The sequence below is a fragment of the Botrytis byssoidea genome (assembly GCF_014898295.1).
Source record: "Botrytis byssoidea strain MUCL 94 chromosome Unknown BBYS_040, whole genome shotgun sequence".
Classification (NCBI taxonomy): Eukaryota; Fungi; Ascomycota; class Leotiomycetes; order Helotiales; family Sclerotiniaceae; genus Botrytis; species Botrytis byssoidea.
Window position 1 is genome coordinate 107,577 of NW_024065881.1, and position 20,073 is coordinate 127,649.

Below are 20,073 nucleotides of genomic sequence, written 5' to 3' on the forward strand. Positions count from 1 at the left end.
ATTACGGAAACTTTCACAACATTAGGAGACCATGTGAGCAAATGATGACGATGTGCATATGCCAAACCAGGTCACTTATCTCTCTCTTGAAAAGCCTGGGATGCCACACATGAGAAACATAGATAAAATCTTCAGATTAAGATTTTGTCGAATTGTAGAGCCATTTGACCTCGTTCTGCCCTCCATCTATTTGTAGACTCAAATAAATCCCAGCATCCCTTGATCGTCCATCCCCAACGCTCCAAGAATCCCTCAGTCACCTCCCAACCAGCCACATCCCACGGCTCTCCCCAGATGACCATGCCTGTTCTCCCAGTGCCAGCACTGAAAAGTCCAACCAAGTCTCCACAAAGGTCCATAACATCATAAGTGTTTCCGGCTCGGATTAAATTTTGCCGCATCTGAGGCACAGGCAAACAATCAATCCAAGGATGATGGGGGATCTGGGTTTGAAGATCTGTGGGCCGCAATGTTGGCGGCAACGCGAGGATGCCGTTCACACCAACAGATGGCGGACAAAATGCAGAGGTTGCATTATCGTTCGTGATGACGTCAGATGGAATTCCAAGAGTTATGGAATTGCTGATGAGAGCTCGAAATACATTGACTTTGACGAGAACTAAAAGCGTGTCGCTTCTCGGAGATCCCATCGTAGTAGCACTTTGTGGCCATTTTTGCAACCACTCTATAATCACCGAATCACCCATATTGCCTTGTGCGCGTGCGACAGCTGTACGAGAACGCTCGCAAGCTTTGATTTGAGAAAGACCCGCAGCTGAATTGAAGACATTAAGCAGATCTACCTCTTGCCACAGAGTTACATCCGAGTGTGAATGGGAGAAATTTTGACCCGTAGCTCTTACCATCAGCGAGCTATCCTCTAATGAGCCGCTAGAGCCCGACGAGCTAGTCTCCGAGGGTGCAAGCTTTTGCCCGGGAGAACTGTTCGACTCAACGGTTGCAAATTTCACTATGCGAAACTGTGATCGCTCAAGCTTCTTTTTTCTCCCTACGAGTTAGAGACGCACACATTATCAGTACCCCATTGTGGCATACAAAGACTTTTTGCAAGAAGCGGAACGAGTACTTACGCCAAGCTTTCTGACGGACTCGATTTTGTGCCTTTCTTCGCTCAGCCGCATTAGACACGCTAGAACGAACATCCTCTACTCCTTTGTCTGTGTCTTGATGCAACGTATACTGTAGGGTAATCTGAGCGGCGAATGGTGATTTGGCCATATTCGAATGATGGGGATATTGCACTTGTTATTTACTTGCACCTAGTGTGGGGTGTTCATAAGCAGTAATTAAGTAGTAAGCAGCAGGTAGTTAGCAAGCAGTAAGCAGATGAGGCACTCAAAATAGGAAAGGTAGAATTGGATGTAGGAAGGAATTAGCAAACAAACTCTGGGAAGATAGTATAAAAATGGAACGTGCCGGGGAATCTACGGTGAACCTATCTCCGCATCTGGTCCTGGGTCATGCTTGTGCTCGATCGCAACCTTATCGGTATGCGGCAATGTAGCGTCCTTGGTGACGTAGATGCCATGGTTGCAATATTGCCCTAGAACAGATATGGCAACTTGCCTGTCAATGGGCAGATCACTTTTCAACCCCTCGTATCTCGTCCTCGTCTCCCGTTTGCAATGTCAACATTCAGAAGAATTCAAAGCTCTAGAATCAATCATACTTGTGTCAATTCGATCAATGCTCACATGATGTTCAGTCTTTCCATGCGTGCTATAGCTTCAAATAAATGATTAGGCTTAACCGATATCCCTGTATCTTGCACAACCCTGTATCTTGCACAATTTGATTTATTAAACTAAAAATCGATATTAAATTCAAATATCATTATAATGATTTTAAAATTTGTATAATAGAATCTTATATTTATTAAAAGATAATTTCAGGAATTTGAAAGATTTGAAATATTCAATTGAATATTAATCGATTTTGAGTAATAATATTTTAAAATATTAATAATAAAATAAAAACCTATATTAGAGTGAATATATATAATTAAAAAATAGTTTTTTGTATTTATTATTATTATTATTATTAATCAAAAGTTTGAAATTTCGAAAAATATCAATAATCAAGTTTTATATCAAGTTTTAAATTTTTGTATAGTTTTAAAAAAAAGAAAATAATTTAAAAATACTTTTTAAAATATGATAAAATATTTATTTCGAGATTTTAGAAAAATAAAATTGATATTTGAGTTTAATTTATAAAACTATATTTTTATATATTGGAAAATATATAATATAATAATAATAAATAATATTGAAATAATATATTATCTAGAAATTATAATTAATTATGTTATAGAGTAATATAAATAAGAAAAAATAATAATTAAAATAATTGATCTTTATATTTCAGTTGAAAAGTTTATTATATATTTTTTTTCAATCAAAAATATTGTAGTTCCTTTTTTAAAAGAATTTTATTTCTAAAAAAAGTTTTTAAATTTTATAATATTTCTAAGAATTTTATAGTTTATATTCGATTTCAAATTCATTTTATAATATTTAATACTAATTATTAGTTTTTAAATTTAAATTTAAATCAAGATTTTCTTTCAAAAAATATTTGAATAAAAATTCTTTATTATTGATTATATAATTTTAATTTTTAAATATTAATATTTTTAAATAAATAATTATATATATTAATATATAAAATATAGTATTTTATTATTTAATTATCATATTAATATATAAATAATATATTATATAATTAAATTATATTCAGAATATAATTAATACTTAAGTTATAAAAGATTTTGTTTTAAAACAAATTATTTATTAAAACTCTTATTATATATTAATATAATTTCGAATTTTTGATATTAAAATTAGCTTTTTTTGATTCCATATATTAAAAGATCTTCAAATTTATAGAATATATTCTAAAAACAAACTTTTATTATTTCTATTATTAAATAAATTAATATATAATAATTTTATATTAATGGTTTTGATATCGAGATTTCTATTCAATTATCAATTATAATTATGATTTTATTATTTTATATAAAAGAAATAATATTATAGTATTCTTATTTTTATTTTTAATAGAATTCAATGATTGGTTGATTATATATCATTTTTAGAATATTATTTTCAAAAGAAATAAAAGTGTGCAAGATGCAGGGTTGTGCAAGATGTAGGGATATCGGTTATTAGGGATCAACTAATTGTTGATACGCGTACTTATTGCATTGAGTCTGGTTGCCTACCTTCTCTTCCGATAATGTCTTTTCTCTTTCTCGTTCACTGATAAGTACTTCCTCATTATGTAGTCCGGAGTCCCTTTGGTGCGTCGACATCTGCCTTATATGAGAAAACCGTTGTTCAAAGTCATTAACCTTAATGCAGGAGGGTTGAGATTGAGAAATGGCCCCACCAACCCACTGATAAACCACGGCACGCAATATTGCATGTTGACATAAGGTAACTTACGTAAGCAATTTAGGGGTTTATGTATCTCCACAAGCCTCCACAAGCCTCTTTCGGCCGAAACAACAAAATGGAACCAAGGTTGCTGCTTTATCAACGTCCGATGTTAGGAAGTGAAGCGAGCGGGACAACACTGACTTAAGAATCAAGTAGAATGTTTCAATCAATTCCGATGTCATCTCCATAAAGTCCGCCTCTGAGATCTCATGTGGCTCTCTCTCAGTTCCTTATTTTACAGTATATATATAACTTCGTATGATTCAGAAAAGTTTACAACGAACAATTAAAGAAAGAATCAGAAAACACACTATCAAAAGTCAATATGGTCAAGACAATTCCCTTCGGCGATATCAAGGTCGCTAATCCGGGCTTCGGTGCTATGGGATTAAGCTTTGGCTTGGGAAGTAATCTCAGCCTGGAGGAAGCTGAGCCAGTCCTTCTTAAGGCCATTGAATTGGGATGTACATTCTGGGATACTGCTGTAGGTTTGAGATATCTCTGCATTTGCGTCGGAAGACTACTAAATGAGATTGAAGGTTGTTTACGCAGCGGGTGTTAACGAGAAACTGCTCGGAGACTTCATTAGAAAGCACAACGTTCGTGATAAAGTCTTCAGTACGTCAAAATCCATCGCCATTGGAGAACCGACACTGACTACAATAATCTATAGTTGCATCAAAATGTGGCTTTGATTGCATGGGGAAAGCTGAAGGTGGACTCGGGGGAGTCACTAATTCTGCTTCTCATATTAAGGAGTATATTGAGGGCACCATTGAGAGACTCGGCTTCACACCAGACCTCTACTATTTGCATCGAATTGATCCTAGTAGGTTGACCTAACTTAATCACATGCTCAGTCTGCTAACTTCGTTTCCAAGATACGCCTTTAGAAGAGTCTATCCCAGCTCTCGATGAGATTCGTAAAGCGGGAAAAACCAAGTTCATCGGCCTTTCTGAATGTTCTGCTGCCACTTTGCGCAAAGCAAATTCTAGTAAGTTCCCATTTACAATTGTCGATTCCTGCTGACATTCGTAGTTGCGAAAATTGATGCTCTCCAGGCAGAGTATTCTGCTTTTGAGACTATTCACGAGACAGATGAATTGACAGAAGCTGCAAAAGAGTTGGGAATTGCCTACGTTGCCTACAGCCCACTAGGTCACGGATGGCTTGTGGACGACTTTCCATTCAAGACTCCCGATGATTTTCCTAAGGGCGATTTCCGTCGAAGCAGTATGTCTCTCCTTAACTATGGTCCCTGTTCACTACAACTTGTCCGGTATTTACTGACACTTAATCTCATCTAGGCCCTAAATTCCAGGGCGAAAATTTCTACAAGAACAAGGCTATAGTGGAGGGAATCAAGAAACTCGCAACTCGAAGGGGGTGTACAATCACTCAAATTGCTCTCGCGTGGGTTGCTGCTCAGGGTATGATTGCTATTCCAGGTACAACCAAACCAGAGCGACTTGAGGGCAACTTTGCTTCACGCAACATTGATTTGACGAAGGAGGAGTTGCAAGAAATGCGGAAGATTGTGGATGCCGCTAAGCCACAAGGTAACAGATATTCTGCCGCCGCGCAGGCTATGGTCGGACATTAGAAACATAGTGGTATATAGACAAGATTATATGAAATTTTTAATTGCGATTTCAGGCGTAGATACTTTACTGTGTGAATATTGAATTTCTTCGGTCAATTCTAAGACTTGACATTTTCAAGATCTATACTGTACTTTTTCTCATCTCTGCACTTTCAATTTGGTGTGATATTAGCATATGGCAGTAAAGCATGTGGTGAGAAACTATCTGGGAACTGCTCTGATGGTTCTAAGTTGACCGAAATATATTTCTTTCTTCGTTCATAAACTCAGTCGGCACGTTAAAGTTTGCAATTTGGTCAAGGGCTTTTTTTAATATGCAAAGTAATCTGGGATGATCAGTTAACCTGCTGAAGAGAATTCGCTCTCAAACAATTTGACATGAATTAGATTAGCTTACTGGAATTAATCGTTCACGAGATCAGTTAAGCTCGCCTTTACAAACACCAATTGTTACCAAATTATCACATTGATCTTCGAGGTCTCCTTAACTAAAATTCGCTTCTAGGTTCTTCAAAAATTATTCGTATCAAATATAGTTTATGCTCTAACACTTATGAAATTTAGATGAGGGGCAATTAGCGAACAATAGTAGCAACGGTGTTGTAAGTGATTCACATCTTTCGAATTGGTTGATCTGTAATATGATGTTTTTGATAAAATTATAACCTATACTTTGAGATGGCATACCATACAGTAGGATTTTGGTTGAGGGTATTGAATTAGTGTAAGTCTGAGAGATACAATTCGCCTCATAGGGGAGAAGATATTCAGCAAAGTAATATAGAACAGTATTTATCTATTGTACGGTGTAATATACAAAGTAGCAATAACAGTAAATGAACCCAAAGAAAAAATGATTCCGTTCCATGTTCAACATCATGGGCTCAGAGATCAGTGTCTTTCAACCCAGCCATGTCTAATGACAACTTCCAAAGTTTATCCTCTCTCTCCTTATCATAAGCATGATGAGACCAACCAGTTAGTGCAAACAGTTGATCTGGAGTCCATGGGCCCGCAATCTGCACATCATCCAGATACTTTCCACCATCTCCTTCCAGGCACTTGGCTATTGCCCCCCATACTGTTGTTGCAGCACCCTGCTCGGGCGATTTAAGACTTCCATCAAAGCCCCCCTGACTTCTTAGATCCGCAATGTCTTCAGCGTTCATGGAATCCCATAAGGGCGTAACAATACCGCCTGGGTGCAAGGGAAGGGCATGCAGATGCTTTGAACCGTATCGACGTTCAATTTCATTGGCCATCCAGATGTTGCATGTTTTGCTGCTTCCATATGCTCTCCACTTATCGTAGCACCCAGTGAGGTTGATATTATCAAGATCCGGCTCCCCACGACGGTGACCCAAAGAGGAGAGATTGATAACACGCGAAGCGAATTCGGGAGTTGCCGAAGCGAGGAGTGTAGGTTTGAGAATATAGAAGAGGAGAAAGTGGGTCAGATGATTAGTCTGGAATTGTGATTCGAAGCCATCCTCTGTTATAGTCTCAGGTACAGCCATGATGCCAGCGTTGTTGATCATGATGTTCAAGGTTTTACTCTGCTTGAGGAAACTCGCAGCACATGCTCGTACACTTTTGAGTGAGGTCTGGTCCATCTCTAAGAGGTGTACATGTGGTGATTCAGCAACCTCACCAAGGGCTGCTCTTGCTTTGGTCAAATTCCGAGCTGTGAGAAAGAGAGTAGCACCTGTTGCAAGCATTGCACGCGCAGTCTCTATACCCAAACCCGCAGAGCACCCAGTAATAAGCACAACTTTATCCTTGAGCTTTCCCTCGAGCTCCTCATCTTTGACAACCTGTAACGCTGTTGGACGCTGATCTCCCGGGCCGGGAAGTTTCTTGTGAGCTTCAGCGTACCTGTTTGACATTTTGAACGCAATAAATTCGAAGTGAAAGAAGGGAAACTCGAATACTTGTTACAGAGGTAGACAGGAGGAAAAACGGTGTTGGTCGATACAGATCACCTTGAATTTAAGCAGTCACATTGGGTTAACTTATGGTCAAGATATTGTACCCTGAACAGTGAAGCTTTTCTCTGCCCGGACATATCGGCGGAGATACTCAAGGGAGCCATGACACCTTTCAGACGAAGAAAGTGAGACTATTTTTATGCTTTGTGGGGCTGGAAAAAGTAGTAAAGCGCTCAAGACATTCTATTAAGGTTTCTTAAATCATCTATCTTGGAGTTGTGGATCCACTCGAGTAGTTAGGACTCAAAACTTCTAGGGCCGAGCTACTGATGCACGATGCTTACGACAAAATTTCCTAATTGAGCAACTTCTCTTCGGAAGGTATATCTCTTGAATCATTTGATTTTTTTCAATCCTGGACAGAAAATCATAATGTATGGCGATCTTACCCTGTGCTCAGCAACTATAGTAGATATGGTAAAGTGTAAAAGTGACTGACAATATCGGAAGTTGTACTCTACCTCGTCGTCTCTCAATATATAAAGCATCAATAATGCACAAGATGCACAGAATCAAAATCAAACTCTTTATTTCATCGCACTTTCGTTGATCATAATATTATCTTCTTCCTGCCACTACAGTAGTATTAATTACGTCTAACAAAATGCAATATATGAGGTACGCTCAAGCTCATTACACACCGAACCAATGCCCAGACAGGACCTAACGTTTCTCATAGAGTTGGAAGCTCCGGACTCAAAGTCTCCAAGATCATAATTGGCTGTATGACCTATGGCGACAAAAACTGGCAACCCTGGGTCCTGGCACAAGAAGAGGCATTCCCAATTCTCAAGCATGCATATGATTCTGGTATCAACACATTCGATGTCGCCGATGTGTATTCCAATGGACGATCAGAGGAGATCCTTGGCGCCTTCTTGAAAGAGTATAATATTCCACGGAACAAAGTTGTCATCATGACCAAAGTATTCAATTTTGTTGATCCTGCGAGAGGAGCTGTTGATGCCGCTGGTCAAGGAATGAACGATGGTGATCAGGTGAATCAAGTCGGACTGTCAAGAAAGCACATCTTTGACGCTGTAGATACCAGCATTGCCCGCCTCGGTACTTATGTTGACGTTCTCCAAACACACCGTCTTGACCGCGAAGTATCCCTCGAGGAAACCATGAAAGCCTTAAATGACATCGTGGAGAGTGGGAAAGCTAGATACATTGGTGGTAGCTCTGTAAGTCTTCTGCAGTCCTCGGATCAATACAACGAATTTGACTGATGTTGTTGTTGTAGATGGCGGCCTGGAAGTTCCAGATGGCGCAAAACATAGCCGAAAAACACAACTGGCATAAGTTCATCTTAATGCAAGGCTTCTACAATCTGCTCTATCGCGAAGAAGAGCGCGAGATGAACGCATATTGCAGGGAAACCAATATCGACCTCTTTCCTTGGTCGCCACTCGCCGCTGGTGTGCTCGCCCACTCTTGGGAAGATCGCACCGATGAACGTGAAAAGAGTGATGTTTTCTTGGAGTTATTCTTCCGTAGCAAGCATCTTGAATCTGATCAAGAAATCGTGCGAAGAGTGGAAGAATTGGTTGGTAAAAGGGGTGTTAGCATGGTCATCATTGCAATTGCTTGGATTATATCAAAGGGAGGAATGGCGCCTATTTGTGGATTATACAACAAACAGTAGGTGGATGATAGTGTGAAAGCTTTAAATGTTCAACTTACCGAACAGGAAAGCAGATATTTGGAGGAGGCTTATGTTCCAAAACCTGTTATGGGCTACTGAGTGAATGAACAGACTGTGTGCATCTCAGGTATCTATCAACGATTGCAATACGACCTTAGTTGTTACATAAAATGAGCTAAAGTTTGAAGAGCCTCGGGGTTTCAAAGTTCCCTCCCCCCGCAAAGTGACATGCAATTGCAGAGGAAGTCATTTGAGAGCCCAGGTCTGAGAAATTTCATTCTTCAACCTGATCAGTTAGATAATATTCTGGAAATAACCTAACCAAGCCGGCATTCTGAGCTCACGTAGCTGGAGTTTTTATTTATCTATATACGCTCCGTTGTTTGTTCTCAATAGAATCATTCCAGCGACAATCCTGAGAACAATAGCTTTCCACAATGCTCTTCCTCTCAGAGAAGAATGAATCCAGACAATATCACAGGCTAGGGACATATGAAAAAACATTTGCCAGACCCAGAATAAGGATCGAAATACACATCAGTTCTCAATCAGAAAAAGTAATTCAGGAGAGAACAATTATCGAAATTAATCTAATCATATTTATCTATGTCAATTCTCACCATAATCATAACACACAATTCCCACCATTTCATACCTGCCAATACCAGATTAAGATTAAAACAAATAAAGCGTTATAAGATAAAAAGAAAGAAAGAGACGACTTCGAAGCAGTACACTAGCTCAAACCCGAGTCCGAACAATGGCTCGTTCTCTCTCTGCACGCCTCCTAGTGCCTTTATCTCGTTGTTTGGCTCACTCTTTGTTCGATAGACTTTGGGTCTACCACAATGCGACCCCGGAGGAAGATGATGATGTGGTAGTGCTCTGTGCAGAAGAGGGAGCGATCAACGTCGATAGAACGATAGATGACGAGAGGGCAACAGTGAAAGAACGGGCAGAAGAAAGCGCTGCCGTGGAGGTCGTACCATTTGAAGGACTGGGAGAACTAGAAATATGAGCCGTTGGTGGTGAGACTGGGATACTACTTGTCGTTGTAAGAATTTGGATAAATGTAGTAGTTGTAGTTATTGTAGAGAGAATCAGACCAGTTGAACAAATTCCGTTCGATGGGATTATAGAGGGTTGGGGAACAGTGAGAATCTCTGTACAGTGTTTGCATGCAGGCCTTGAGGAAGGCGTAGGTGTAAACGATGGGTCGAAAATTGTCGAGGCAGTTGTAATGGTGACAGGGGTGGGAGTGACAGCTGGAGGAGTATATTGGCCGACTAGACATGAGCAAGCAGATGAGAGAGCATCTGGTGCAGTGTCACATTCAGAGACGCAGGCTGGGAGGGACATTGGAATCGTGTGAACACTTGCTGTGTAGGTAGCGCAGAATGAAGTAACGGCGGAAGATTCTAGCATTTGTTTGAGGCATGGATCGTATTGACATATTGACGGGGACGGGGTTGTAGTTGCTGGAATAGGCGCGACAGTTGAAGTTATGACAGATCCGGGAATTGTGGTAACGAAGGTAGAACCTGTAACAGTGGTTTGAGCAATTTCACCAGTCTTAGTTATCGTTAGCGTGCTCGCCGAAATAGTTTTCGTGATTGTTGTAGCTGTTACAAAAGTGGTGTAGACATTCGATGTATATGTCACATATAGGGTTGATGGTGGATACGTGGAAGTTAAAATGTGTCCAGATTCTGTGAAGGTGATTGTAGAGACAGGATGAGTCGTTTTGACCACTGTTCCTGACTGAGTCATCGTGAGGGTCGAATCGCAAGGAATGACAGTGGTTTCAGTAGTTAGTGGGATAGTCTTCGTGATAACAATGACTGATCCAGGAATGCTTGAAGTGATGATCGTGCCAGGTATAGTGGTTATGATGGTAGACCCAGGTACTAGAATTGGGTTGGTTAGATCTTGTACTTAAATGGGTATGAAGGATCAAGGAAAATAAATACCAGTCGTAATTATTGGAGTTCCAACAACTGATGTGTCAGTCTGGGCAGGAGGCTGACTAGGCGTGATGGTGGTGGTTATGACAATGACAGTTCCTGAAGTTGTGATAGTTTGAGTAATAGTCTTGCAAGGTATAGTGCTCTGCGGTGGAAATTGACTTGGCGTGATAGTACTGGTGACAAGTATCTCAGAGCCAGATATTGTAGTCGTCTTGACGGTGGTTTCTGGTGGGACGGTAGTGGAAGGGGTATAAATGATAATCGGTGAAGATGGTACCCCTGGTGGACCCGTGCTTGGATTGGGAGTTGTGTTTGTTGAAGGGGTTACTTCATGACTGATAGTTTTTGTGATGGTGACAGTTTGAACAGGAGTAGTCGTGATGGTGATGTAGGAGGTGACAACTGGTGGACAATCGGAAGGTGGACAGATACAAGTCTCACCAACCCATGATCCGCCTGCAACCGGCTTACTTAGAGACGATCCGGATAGTGCGAGCACTGCTAAAGCAGCCAAGTTTCGACTTCGAAACATGTTAAAAACGTCAAATATTATAAGATAGTGTTGGTACGTAAAAGATATCGATGTAAAGAAATGAAAACAACGGACGAAGGAATGAAGACCGTCTTAATTGGAAAGAAAAGGTAAATGAATGAATGTGATGATGAGAGGACTTTACTGATTAAAATATTCAAAGAAAGAGAAAGAGCTCTCTTATAAAATGTCACATAAAATCAAGGGTGATATGTTGGGATGTTGGAGACAGAGGAAAGTAATTGTCGACCAATATATTGTATCGCCTTGCAGGTACTCGAAAAATTGAAAATAAGGGAGAAAATTATTGTACAACTGGAAAGATACAAATGTCTGGTACATTCAGGTAAGGTCTATACGTTCATGAAGGGGGCTTTGCAAGGTGAGTCTTTCACCAAGCAAGGGATGAGATCTCTTCAAGTGACAAACGCATCAGAGCTATCAGAGAACAGCAGAAGCAGAGCAAGGACATTTCCAAGAATTGCCTTTTTTCCCTCACTGTTGTTGCAGCAATAGATGATTAAAGGGGTTGTATTCAAATTCCCAGAACATGCTGGATGTGTTTTGTGAAAGAAATTTGCTTACAAGCTGCAATCAAATTGTAGATCAGCGAGTACACAGAGCTGTTAGATTTTGACGAGGCGATACAATATTCAAGAAACCAGAGCATACTTTGAGAGGTTCCGATACTGTTGAGAGCGTACATAATCCTATGTTCCCAGTGAAAGGAAGTGGAGTTGTTCCCATGGGGAAGAGGAGAGGGGAAATTCCATGATGGAAGGACATTAAACCAGTCTGATAAAGGGATGATTAATCGAATACCAGTAAATTGACTTGACATGTAGAACGGGGAAAGGAAAGGAAAGTTGGGCCAGGGAAGACAGATTGGTAACACTCCGCTGGATCACTACCATGGAGGTATTTTCGCTTCGCTCTCGTTAGGTTGGCTGAAGAAACGAAGGGGTCACCATTTAACTTTACTATGTAAATAACATAGAACTGGTGAAGTCAGAAAGAATTGCTCTCCCAGAGCGAAGCGATAAAGGCTTCACAGTAGTGGCCCAGCAGAGCTTCATTGTTGAACTTTGAAAATCCAATGCCGCATATGTTATATCGTTAGTTGGAATGACAAAGGGGTAACGTTGGAAGTGAGGTTAACAATATGTACCGTTGAGGCTTATTTGTAGTAACAATGGAGGGAGTGACGATTAGATATTTTTGGTTGCTCAGTCAGCTTACTTACTAGTACCTTGAAGGCTACCCAGTCACTAAAAATGTCTAACCGTAATTTAGCCGGGAAGTTGGATCTCCATCATAATCAACTTTCTTATCGAAACATCCTTCTCCCTCCAAAAAGTTAAGAAATGCTTTCTTTGAATAATTCTATCAACATCACCTTGCTTTCGCAAAGACAATCCAAATCCAGTACATTTGTCGCGTAACTGGATATTAGCGATCTTCCAGAGTTTGGATCCCTAAAATTGGTCTGTCGATGGTTGATTGTAGGTAGTACAGTTGGTGTTGTGTGTGGGATCAATTTATCCCTGAGTCGTTGGAAGATAGACAGGACAGAAAATAGGAAAATAGAGAGGGCAGGAACAATGGGCAATTGTTCTTCTTGTCTTGGGCTGGAACGTAATCGGGATTCGTCGGACGAGGTTTGATTTCCCCTATTATACACAAAATAAAGCCGTCGCTGACGACTTTGCAAATAGGGTGAAGACCAAAGGCTATTATTCGAAAACGATGCACATTCTCATCAATACGGCAGTTTCGGGAACCAAGATTCAAATGCCATTCAAGCAGATCCACAAGAAGTGCAAAGGGAGACAGAGGCCTTGCAAAGGGTCGTAGCGCAAACGTCCAAGTACGTATGCTCCAAACATTTCTTCCACATCGATACCCCTCAATCCATAAACTGCACATCGTGGAACCAACTATTCGATCGCATTGATGCATTTTCTAACTAAAGTTTGTGCCAGTCATCTCGTCGATATCTTCGCCATGGTCCCCCAGAATGTCCCTCGAGCACCCGTTACTATGTATAATGGTCAAGACGCAAGACTATTGCGGTATCAGGAAGTTCTAGCCAAGATGCCATCACAGGACGGATCGAGCAATACAAAACAAACCCCCGTCGAAAGTACCCACCCAATTTCCGATGGTTGGGCATCGGACGATGAAGATGTGGAGGAAATGAAGAAGTACAAGCCGGTCAAATCAGAAGACGTAGGACCATTATTAGGAGGGTTTGCAGATGCAGAGTCGGCCATGGAGTAGAACATGGATTCGAACTTATACGGGCATCTTTGTGTTCCACGGCGTATTGGAGTTGGGAAGGTCGTTACAATATCCTCATACCACGGCCCATCATGCTGCCGCAATTTCCCAGGAGGAGTATCGGGAATCGACTTCTGACTGGACCAGCTAAGCGTAATTTGACTATGCGTTGTATCATTCAAGCATTTCCTTTGTCAAAAGCGCCTGCCTACTGGTTACTTGATCATGAATCAGAGCCTATCACGTCTCTCTCTCATGCCCTCTGCAGTCAGGCTGCACAGATATCCATTGAGGATTAGCCACGTTACAATTCACTACTACACTCAAGTTCGTTCAGTCTGAAATTCATAAAGGGAAGGGAGGATCCTGTTGCAGATTTTTTTCTTTTGGAAAGCGTTTCTCGACTTCTTTCCTTTCTTCTTACCATATATATATTTGTTATCCGTATCTATATTTCAACCTCTTCATGAAGAAAACTGTTCAGTGATGATAAATGTGCCGATCAGGTGTGTATGGTTGAGAATGCACATTAGGCTAATTGCAATAGGAAAAGTTTTACACAGCATCACAGCACATACATACCTACAGAACGAGACTTCGCTACGTACATATATAGATCGCGACCCACAAGAAGGAACATTCAAGTGGGATTTCTTCATTATCGTAAGGATATTGATCATCATCGACGGCCAAATTCTCCGACAAGTCTTTTGATATGATCGCCTCTTATGATTTCGGATGGTGCCTCAATTTCCCGAAAGTTCAAGGAAGCTTGCATTTAGCTCGCATGCACTCATTTCCCGAGCCGCCCAATTTCTTCATCTAAGCGCCCGGTCAACATCAAATGGCCCCCTCAACATTTGACCAGATTGTCGGTTCGATTAACAGAATAAAGCCATATCCACAAGTCATTGGCAAATTATTGGCAAATTCAAGGAACTTGTTCAAATGATCGTTTCATCGTTAAGTCGTGAGACTATCTAATTCCAAAACAATTCCATCATCTGTCTCCAGAAACCAATCATTTCCAATACATCCTTAAATGAAAGACCACTCTTCCGTTCCATCATTTCACTCCATCAAAAGAAAGACAACCCTATGAAAAAAGTTCGAAACGCGACAAAATAGTTCGCTAGTTCAGTGCTATCGTGTTGTGTGGAAAGTTTCACTGAGAAAGGAATTAGCATCAGATATTGTCACTCGGACAAGCGATTGGTCTCTTACCTTTCACAAAGCTAAAGCATTCTGCGAGCGTTGCCATTCGAGACTATTGACCTCTTGTTGCAGGTCACGGATCTTCTCCTCTGACGCCTCGATTGAGTGTTGGCGACTCTTTCCGTTTTCCTTCTTCCATCGAAGTACACGCTCTTGCTCCTTCTGGATACGGCCCCATTTTGTTTCGATCTTCGTGCAAATTTTGCACTTTTCATGACTCTGGTATGTGGTCATGACCAATTTCATGCCACAGGTTTCGCCTGTACGGTATTCTTTGGCACAATGTTGTCGAAAGTGACCCCACTTGTAGTCACCACAGACGAATTGGCACTGATCGAAAAAACACATTTTGGTGGGAGCTATGTGTAACCATTCATATTAGTCTTGCTTCTCTACAACACTCCATATGAAACGCGACAATGCTTCATGGCTCAAACTTACTGGTCGAAGTACGGATATGTTATCGATGAAATGTTTGAGATCAGAGACGACGTCTGATGATTTATCGAGTGAGGTTATTATACTGAATGGCGATGATACTTTGATATCAAGAGAGAGTTGAGAGATCGTTTGTTGAGATGCTTTGAAGGATGTTGATAATGATGATGGTGCTTATTCTACCTTTGGGGAAATCGAGGGGAGTATTTATACACGATTTGGACAGCATTGTTTATGGTCCGAACAACCACGCCGTCACAATCCTCCCAGCCTTGCAGCGTGTTTGTCTACTAGCCCCCTCGAGCTTTCCACGCTTCCATTCGAGCCAACAAACGAAGTGCATATCTTTGTGCCTTTCTCACCAAGACATACATGCAACTAATCACATCCTTGGCTCAATCGCCAGAAGAACTGGCACCTATCGTATTCTTCCTCTATGCCGATGTTTGGTTCAAGTTCCCTCGCATTCAGTTACCTCTCTAGTCTCGACAGGGTGGACACTTCATCATGTTAGAATTGCTGCATCGGTAATCACAGTCCGTTGCAACATCGTGTACCCCCCTGCTGAGTGTAGAAGTTTACGCCATGGGAATCACGTTATGAATTTCCTATCCCGTCATTTCCTTGGTTTTACTGATTGCCACAAATCTTCTTTCTGATTACTGGATCATCCGTTCTCTGCTTGCAACGAGAGACCCGCTAGACCCAAGGACGGACCGTAACAACCTTCTTTGTGGAGAGATATCGACCCAAACCTATCACACAATTGCCGGTTACTTCTTATTTCAAACCAACGGGAGTCTAATCACAAATGATGGTCGGTCGATCATCATCATTCTCATGAACTGGCTGTGGTAGCAAACTACTATTGGCTATTACATTTTCTTCTCTTTCTTTCTCTAATCTATATCCTTGATATCGAGACGTTTGATCTAGCATATCTCGCTTTGAGATATTGTCACATGTTGATAACTCCCTGCTTTCTGGCCGGATTCGCATCGAGCCATATCTGCCTGAAAGGGGTGTTTGATAACAGGACATATCTTTACAGTCTGGTGATTGCAAGCCACCTGGAATGCTTGTTCTATTTTCTGCAACATTTACATGGCCGCAGATTGTGCGAAAGACGGCCTCGATATGCATAGTGACTTGAGAGTCCGTTCCGTCTTGCCGAGATCAAGGTGGTCAGAAATCAATGTGTTGTCAGATACGGACGAAGCCTTGAAGCAAGAGATCATCCATACAATGCGTTTGCAAACCAGCATACCCCGATCTGCTTAGCTAGAGGATGTCACAAATTCTCGCCACTCACGGCGCATCTCATACCTACAATGTTTTCGCTAAGCTGTTGGTTAACACGATGCATTACGCACCTAGCTTGGAGAGAAATGGTCCCAATGAAGGGCTTCGGATGGTCACTGACGTGGCGACCTAGGTTTGGCCGAGTAAGTCGCAACTAGATTACAATATCGAGATTCTCAAACTACGGCTTTGTCGGGCTGCAATCAGCATTTTATCAGGGTTACACACCACCTTCTTTGCTTTCTCTCGCATTTTTCCACCAGAGAACATTTCTATCAGATTCTAGCTGGAATATGCGGCCTCACTTTTTAACCGCTTCCGGCCTTTAAACTTCTTTTGTCCCCTCCCAAGGGAAGTGGTGATTCGCCAGAAATCCTCCAGATTGCCCCTGAATGGTCAATCGAGGAAAAACCCGATCATGCAAATGATAGTCATCTTTCTTGCTTTCTTTACTTTTTGATGGACCATATCAGTATGGTCAGCATTCAAATTGTGAAGGACGATGTTATGGGGCGTCAAGGGCAAGGCAATTCAGCGCAGTTGTTCGTTGTATCGGTGGCAAATACTAGTGCAATGAAGTCATCACACCAACTTTATGTGATTTCAATATCGGATGTGCATCTTGGGGGGCGAAAGATATCTAGTACTTCTGTCGTGTTTGCATTGCAGGTGTCAGCCAGGCAATAGTTAAGCCAGATACACAAACATCACAAACATAGGATGAAAGCTAAGTGGCCGTTTTTTCAGTTTGCCTTACTTTACGTTGTACTTGCGTGGGTCAGGGATTCTGTATCTCGACGTTCATATGGTGTTTTGCCAATCTTATGTGTCATTGTCATATGATATTAGGAAGTTTTCTATTGATGAGCAATTTCATCTCTCTATATGGGGATGGTAAGAGGGAAAGGCATTCCAGTGAGGCAGATTCTATTTGAGGATTATCATGTTTGAATGTATGTTATCCATTCCTGGCACACCGATCAGATGGAAACGAGGGGTTGGGAGTCAAAAGCCAGCTGAACTCGTCTAAAGTGATGAAATCAAGCAGATTCTAGGATCATTGAAAGCGCGCTCAGTGTAATTATGCATGATGAGATGATCCAAAGTATGAATTGTATTGCTGATGGCGGAAGCATTGGCTTGTACTGTTGTTTACGTCTATTGAAAGCTTCTCCTTTTTTGGCCCCCTTTCCTCACGTACGATGAAGTTAACAATAACGACGGCCCCTCAATGGGCCCACAAGCGAGAAATTTAGAGTTCTGCGCCCCCAAGAAAACAATAAACATCAATAAAACGGGAATCAGCACCGACGACATTCTAGTTCCAAAATCATAAATTAAAGCTCTCTAACTCTTCCAAGGTCACAAAATTTGGCGCGCGACGATAAAAGCGCGAACACTACTGACCTTACTTTCGGGACTGAAATGAATCATGTGTTGAATCGGTGATGCGGATTTGAAGTAAGGGACGAATCAAGCCGACCAATTGGCTGACTTATGAGAGCTCCAAAGAAGTCAATTGGTATTTTATACCGGGAAAAGCTGGGCATGAGGCGAATTGAAGAATTTGATTGGATAGAGCTTCGCGGGAGAGGCGGTCCCTGAGTTATTGGCTATGAGGGGTTCTGTATGGAAGACTCTAGAAAAAAAGATTCTATAGGTTAATTAACAAGCTAGTTAATTAAGCAGCGAATGTAGGATGTGTGATAGTGCTTACTTGATTGCAAGTAGTGTTTTTTTGAAGGTGGTCAGATAACTTGCAACTTGCAAATGGATGCTTGCTTGCTTCTCGAATCAATAGTTGAGTTAGCCTCCTACGCGACCTGTATATCTGTCATGACATGGTGGACCAAGTTTACGAGCTGAGATTCAGAATGAAGAATGTGTAGAGGTGTGTATGTGAGATCAGAAATAAATACTAGCAAGGAAATAACATGAGAAAGGGTGTCATTCATTCAACGTGTGCAGCAAGCTACACTGCATAAGTTGGTCACCTTTGGGGTCGCTACATGTCGGGTCAAGTCTGCCTTCTTTTGATCTTCACATTTGATGTACGAAGTAAATGAAAGCTAGAACCACGACATCGTAACGGACGGGCATTCTATGCATGCACTACCACACCACATCACCTTTTGATAACCGTAATATATTCAACACACGTAGAATGTAGGTGTGCGGATCTTGGATGTTCGGGAATGGTGTCTTTGACCGATGGATGGACCAATTGATCAAGTAGCCTATGGATAGATAGGTGAGTGAATTATGGACACCGTACATTTGCCAAAATGGAGTTACAGTGCGTTTGCATCGGCGTGATTTGCTTGGTCAACGATTTCTGTATGACTGACTCGCAAAAAATGGTAAGATTCAGATAGAGAGGTGGGTAGATAGATACTAGATAGATGCACATGTATTCCTGCGTCTTGGTATACAAGACCTCGGATCGAGTTGTTACGATGCAAAGTATATCAAACATTTATGTAAATGCGGGACAATTTTGGGTCTACGAAACGGTCTAGGAGAGATAAATATGAGGCGTAAAAAGTTTAGTAAGGAGTCAGCAAGCACCGGTTGATCTTAGGGAATGGATAGTTTTGCAAACATAAGCTACTAAACTCGGGCCGGTACGGAGCCGGTGGCAAGTATGTGGGCTACGGAGATTTTGGTTGGGTGAGGAAGTGGTGGTACCGTGATGGATGGGGTCGAGACCAGACCTTGTGGTCGGGCCTTGGGAAGTTTAAAAGATCTTGACTTGTCGCCTTATAATGATTGATTGATTGATGTTGTGTAGATGTATTGGCCGGAGAATAGAGATAGAGAGAGATAGAGAAGGTTAATCGCATGAATAGTGAGGTGAGAGGTCGCTTCCGAAGTGTTGAGCAATTTTGGGATGACGGAGAAGTTGTTGGGAAGGTTCGGATTGAAATTTTGAGGTAGGTAGGTTAGGACAAAAATTGCAAACAAGATCGATGATTACATGACCGATTGATTGAGCGATTGAAAATTGATTGTACTGTATTGTACTCGGGTCACTATCATCACAAGAACGCCTTATTCACTGATCGATCTATTGATCATTGTACTATGCCTACTAGATTTTATTGAAGTTCGCGATGACCTCAAACGACACCAAAGATTTTGGGTTAGATAAGTGGATTGCCCTGTCATTTGAGATGCATGCCCCATGATGACACGAGTATGATGTACTGTACCTACGTATAGTAGCTTGACAGCATGTACATGCCTCCACCTTACATGAACAATATGTATGGGGATATGATATACACGTTTTATACTAGAACATGGTACCTACTTTGTACCTAACAACCCATGATTTGCACGCACGGGGCACGATAGATGGTCGGAGATAGAGTTGTTTTGGGGGATAGTCCATCAATCGTGTAAGCAGGGCTGATGAAGAGGAGCTGGTTGGTTGTGGTTTGCTGGCGTTGAAGGTGTGTTGGCGGGTCGGCAGGTCGGTCTAGTTTGTAGGGTTGTTAGTTACCGATAAGTTGCGCCTTACCTGATATCGCTATATGTGGGGATAAAAGGTGGAAGAAAATGATTGCGGCTCTAAGAGCGAGCAAGGTCGGTTTGTGGGACGCGAAGGGGAGTCATCATGTGGTTGATTTTTG

The 20,073-nt window shown here is 41.3% G+C and overlaps 7 protein-coding genes across 7 annotated transcripts; 3 read left to right on the forward strand and 4 right to left on the reverse strand.

The window, feature by feature from the left end:
- Positions 1–131: 131 nt before the first annotated feature.
- On the reverse strand, positions 132–1,239 carry EAE97_011682 (uncharacterized protein; the record flags this gene model as incomplete). Its single annotated transcript, XM_038882197.1, has 2 exons — positions 132–1,009; positions 1,092–1,239. 2 exons carry the CDS (start codon positions 1,237–1,239, stop codon positions 132–134), a joined length of 1,026 nt encoding a protein of 341 aa, XP_038726945.1.
- A 2,550-nt stretch (positions 1,240–3,789) lies between these two features.
- EAE97_011683 (uncharacterized protein) lies at positions 3,790–5,068 on the forward strand (the record flags this gene model as incomplete). The annotated part of the gene is made up of 6 exons (XM_038882198.1): positions 3,790–3,948; positions 4,004–4,082; positions 4,138–4,293; positions 4,346–4,459; positions 4,504–4,698; positions 4,773–5,068. 6 exons carry the CDS (start codon positions 3,790–3,792, stop codon positions 5,066–5,068), a joined length of 999 nt encoding a protein of 332 aa, XP_038726946.1.
- Positions 5,069–5,952: 884 nt separating this feature from the next.
- Positions 5,953–6,954, reverse strand: EAE97_011684 (uncharacterized protein; the record flags this gene model as incomplete). The annotated part of the gene is made up of 1 exon (XM_038882199.1): positions 5,953–6,954. One exon carries the CDS (start codon positions 6,952–6,954, stop codon positions 5,953–5,955), a length of 1,002 nt encoding a protein of 333 aa, XP_038726947.1.
- Positions 6,955–7,660: 706 nt separating this feature from the next.
- EAE97_011685 (uncharacterized protein) lies at positions 7,661–8,803 on the forward strand (the record flags this gene model as incomplete). Its single annotated transcript, XM_038882200.1, is given in 4 exon segments — positions 7,661–7,674; positions 7,736–8,243; positions 8,303–8,700; positions 8,716–8,803. 4 exon segments carry the CDS (start codon positions 7,661–7,663, stop codon positions 8,801–8,803), a joined length of 1,008 nt encoding a protein of 335 aa, XP_038726948.1.
- A 741-nt stretch (positions 8,804–9,544) lies between these two features.
- Positions 9,545–11,203, reverse strand: EAE97_011686 (uncharacterized protein; the record flags this gene model as incomplete). The annotated part of the gene is made up of 2 exons (XM_038882201.1): positions 9,545–10,611; positions 10,675–11,203. 2 exons carry the CDS (start codon positions 11,201–11,203, stop codon positions 9,545–9,547), a joined length of 1,596 nt encoding a protein of 531 aa, XP_038726949.1.
- A 1,361-nt stretch (positions 11,204–12,564) lies between these two features.
- Positions 12,565–13,758, forward strand: EAE97_011687 (uncharacterized protein). The gene is made up of 3 exons (XM_038882202.1): positions 12,565–12,861; positions 12,919–13,070; positions 13,186–13,758. The coding sequence occupies exons 1-3, from the start codon at positions 12,805–12,807 to the stop codon at positions 13,481–13,483; spliced, it is 507 nt and encodes a 168-aa protein (XP_038726950.1). The 5' UTR covers positions 12,565–12,804; the 3' UTR covers positions 13,484–13,758.
- Positions 13,759–13,988: 230 nt separating this feature from the next.
- On the reverse strand, positions 13,989–15,342 carry EAE97_011688 (uncharacterized protein). The gene is made up of 3 exons (XM_038882203.1): positions 15,140–15,342; positions 14,711–15,057; positions 13,989–14,651 (listed from the first exon to the last, which is right to left on the reverse strand). Exon 2 carries the CDS (start codon positions 15,044–15,046, stop codon positions 14,711–14,713), a length of 336 nt encoding a protein of 111 aa, XP_038726951.1. The 5' UTR covers positions 15,047–15,057; positions 15,140–15,342; the 3' UTR covers positions 13,989–14,651.
- Between the last annotated feature and the right edge of the window lie 4,731 nt (positions 15,343–20,073).

Excerpts from the sequence above, each read along its gene's own strand:
- EAE97_011688 (XM_038882203.1), bottom strand. The coding sequence starts at position 15,046 with ATGTGTTTTTTCGATCAGTGCCAATTCGTCTGTGGTGACTACAAGTGG.
- EAE97_011687 (XM_038882202.1), top strand. The coding sequence starts at position 12,805 with ATGGGCAATTGTTCTTCTTGTCTTGGGCTGGAACGTAATCGGGATTCG. Across the intron at positions 12,862-12,918 it reads ATCGGGATTCGTCGGACGAG|GGTGAAGACCAAAGGCTATT; the intron begins GTTTGATTTCCC and ends CTTTGCAAATAG. Across the intron at positions 13,071-13,185 it reads GTCGTAGCGCAAACGTCCAA|TCATCTCGTCGATATCTTCG; the intron begins GTACGTATGCTC and ends AGTTTGTGCCAG.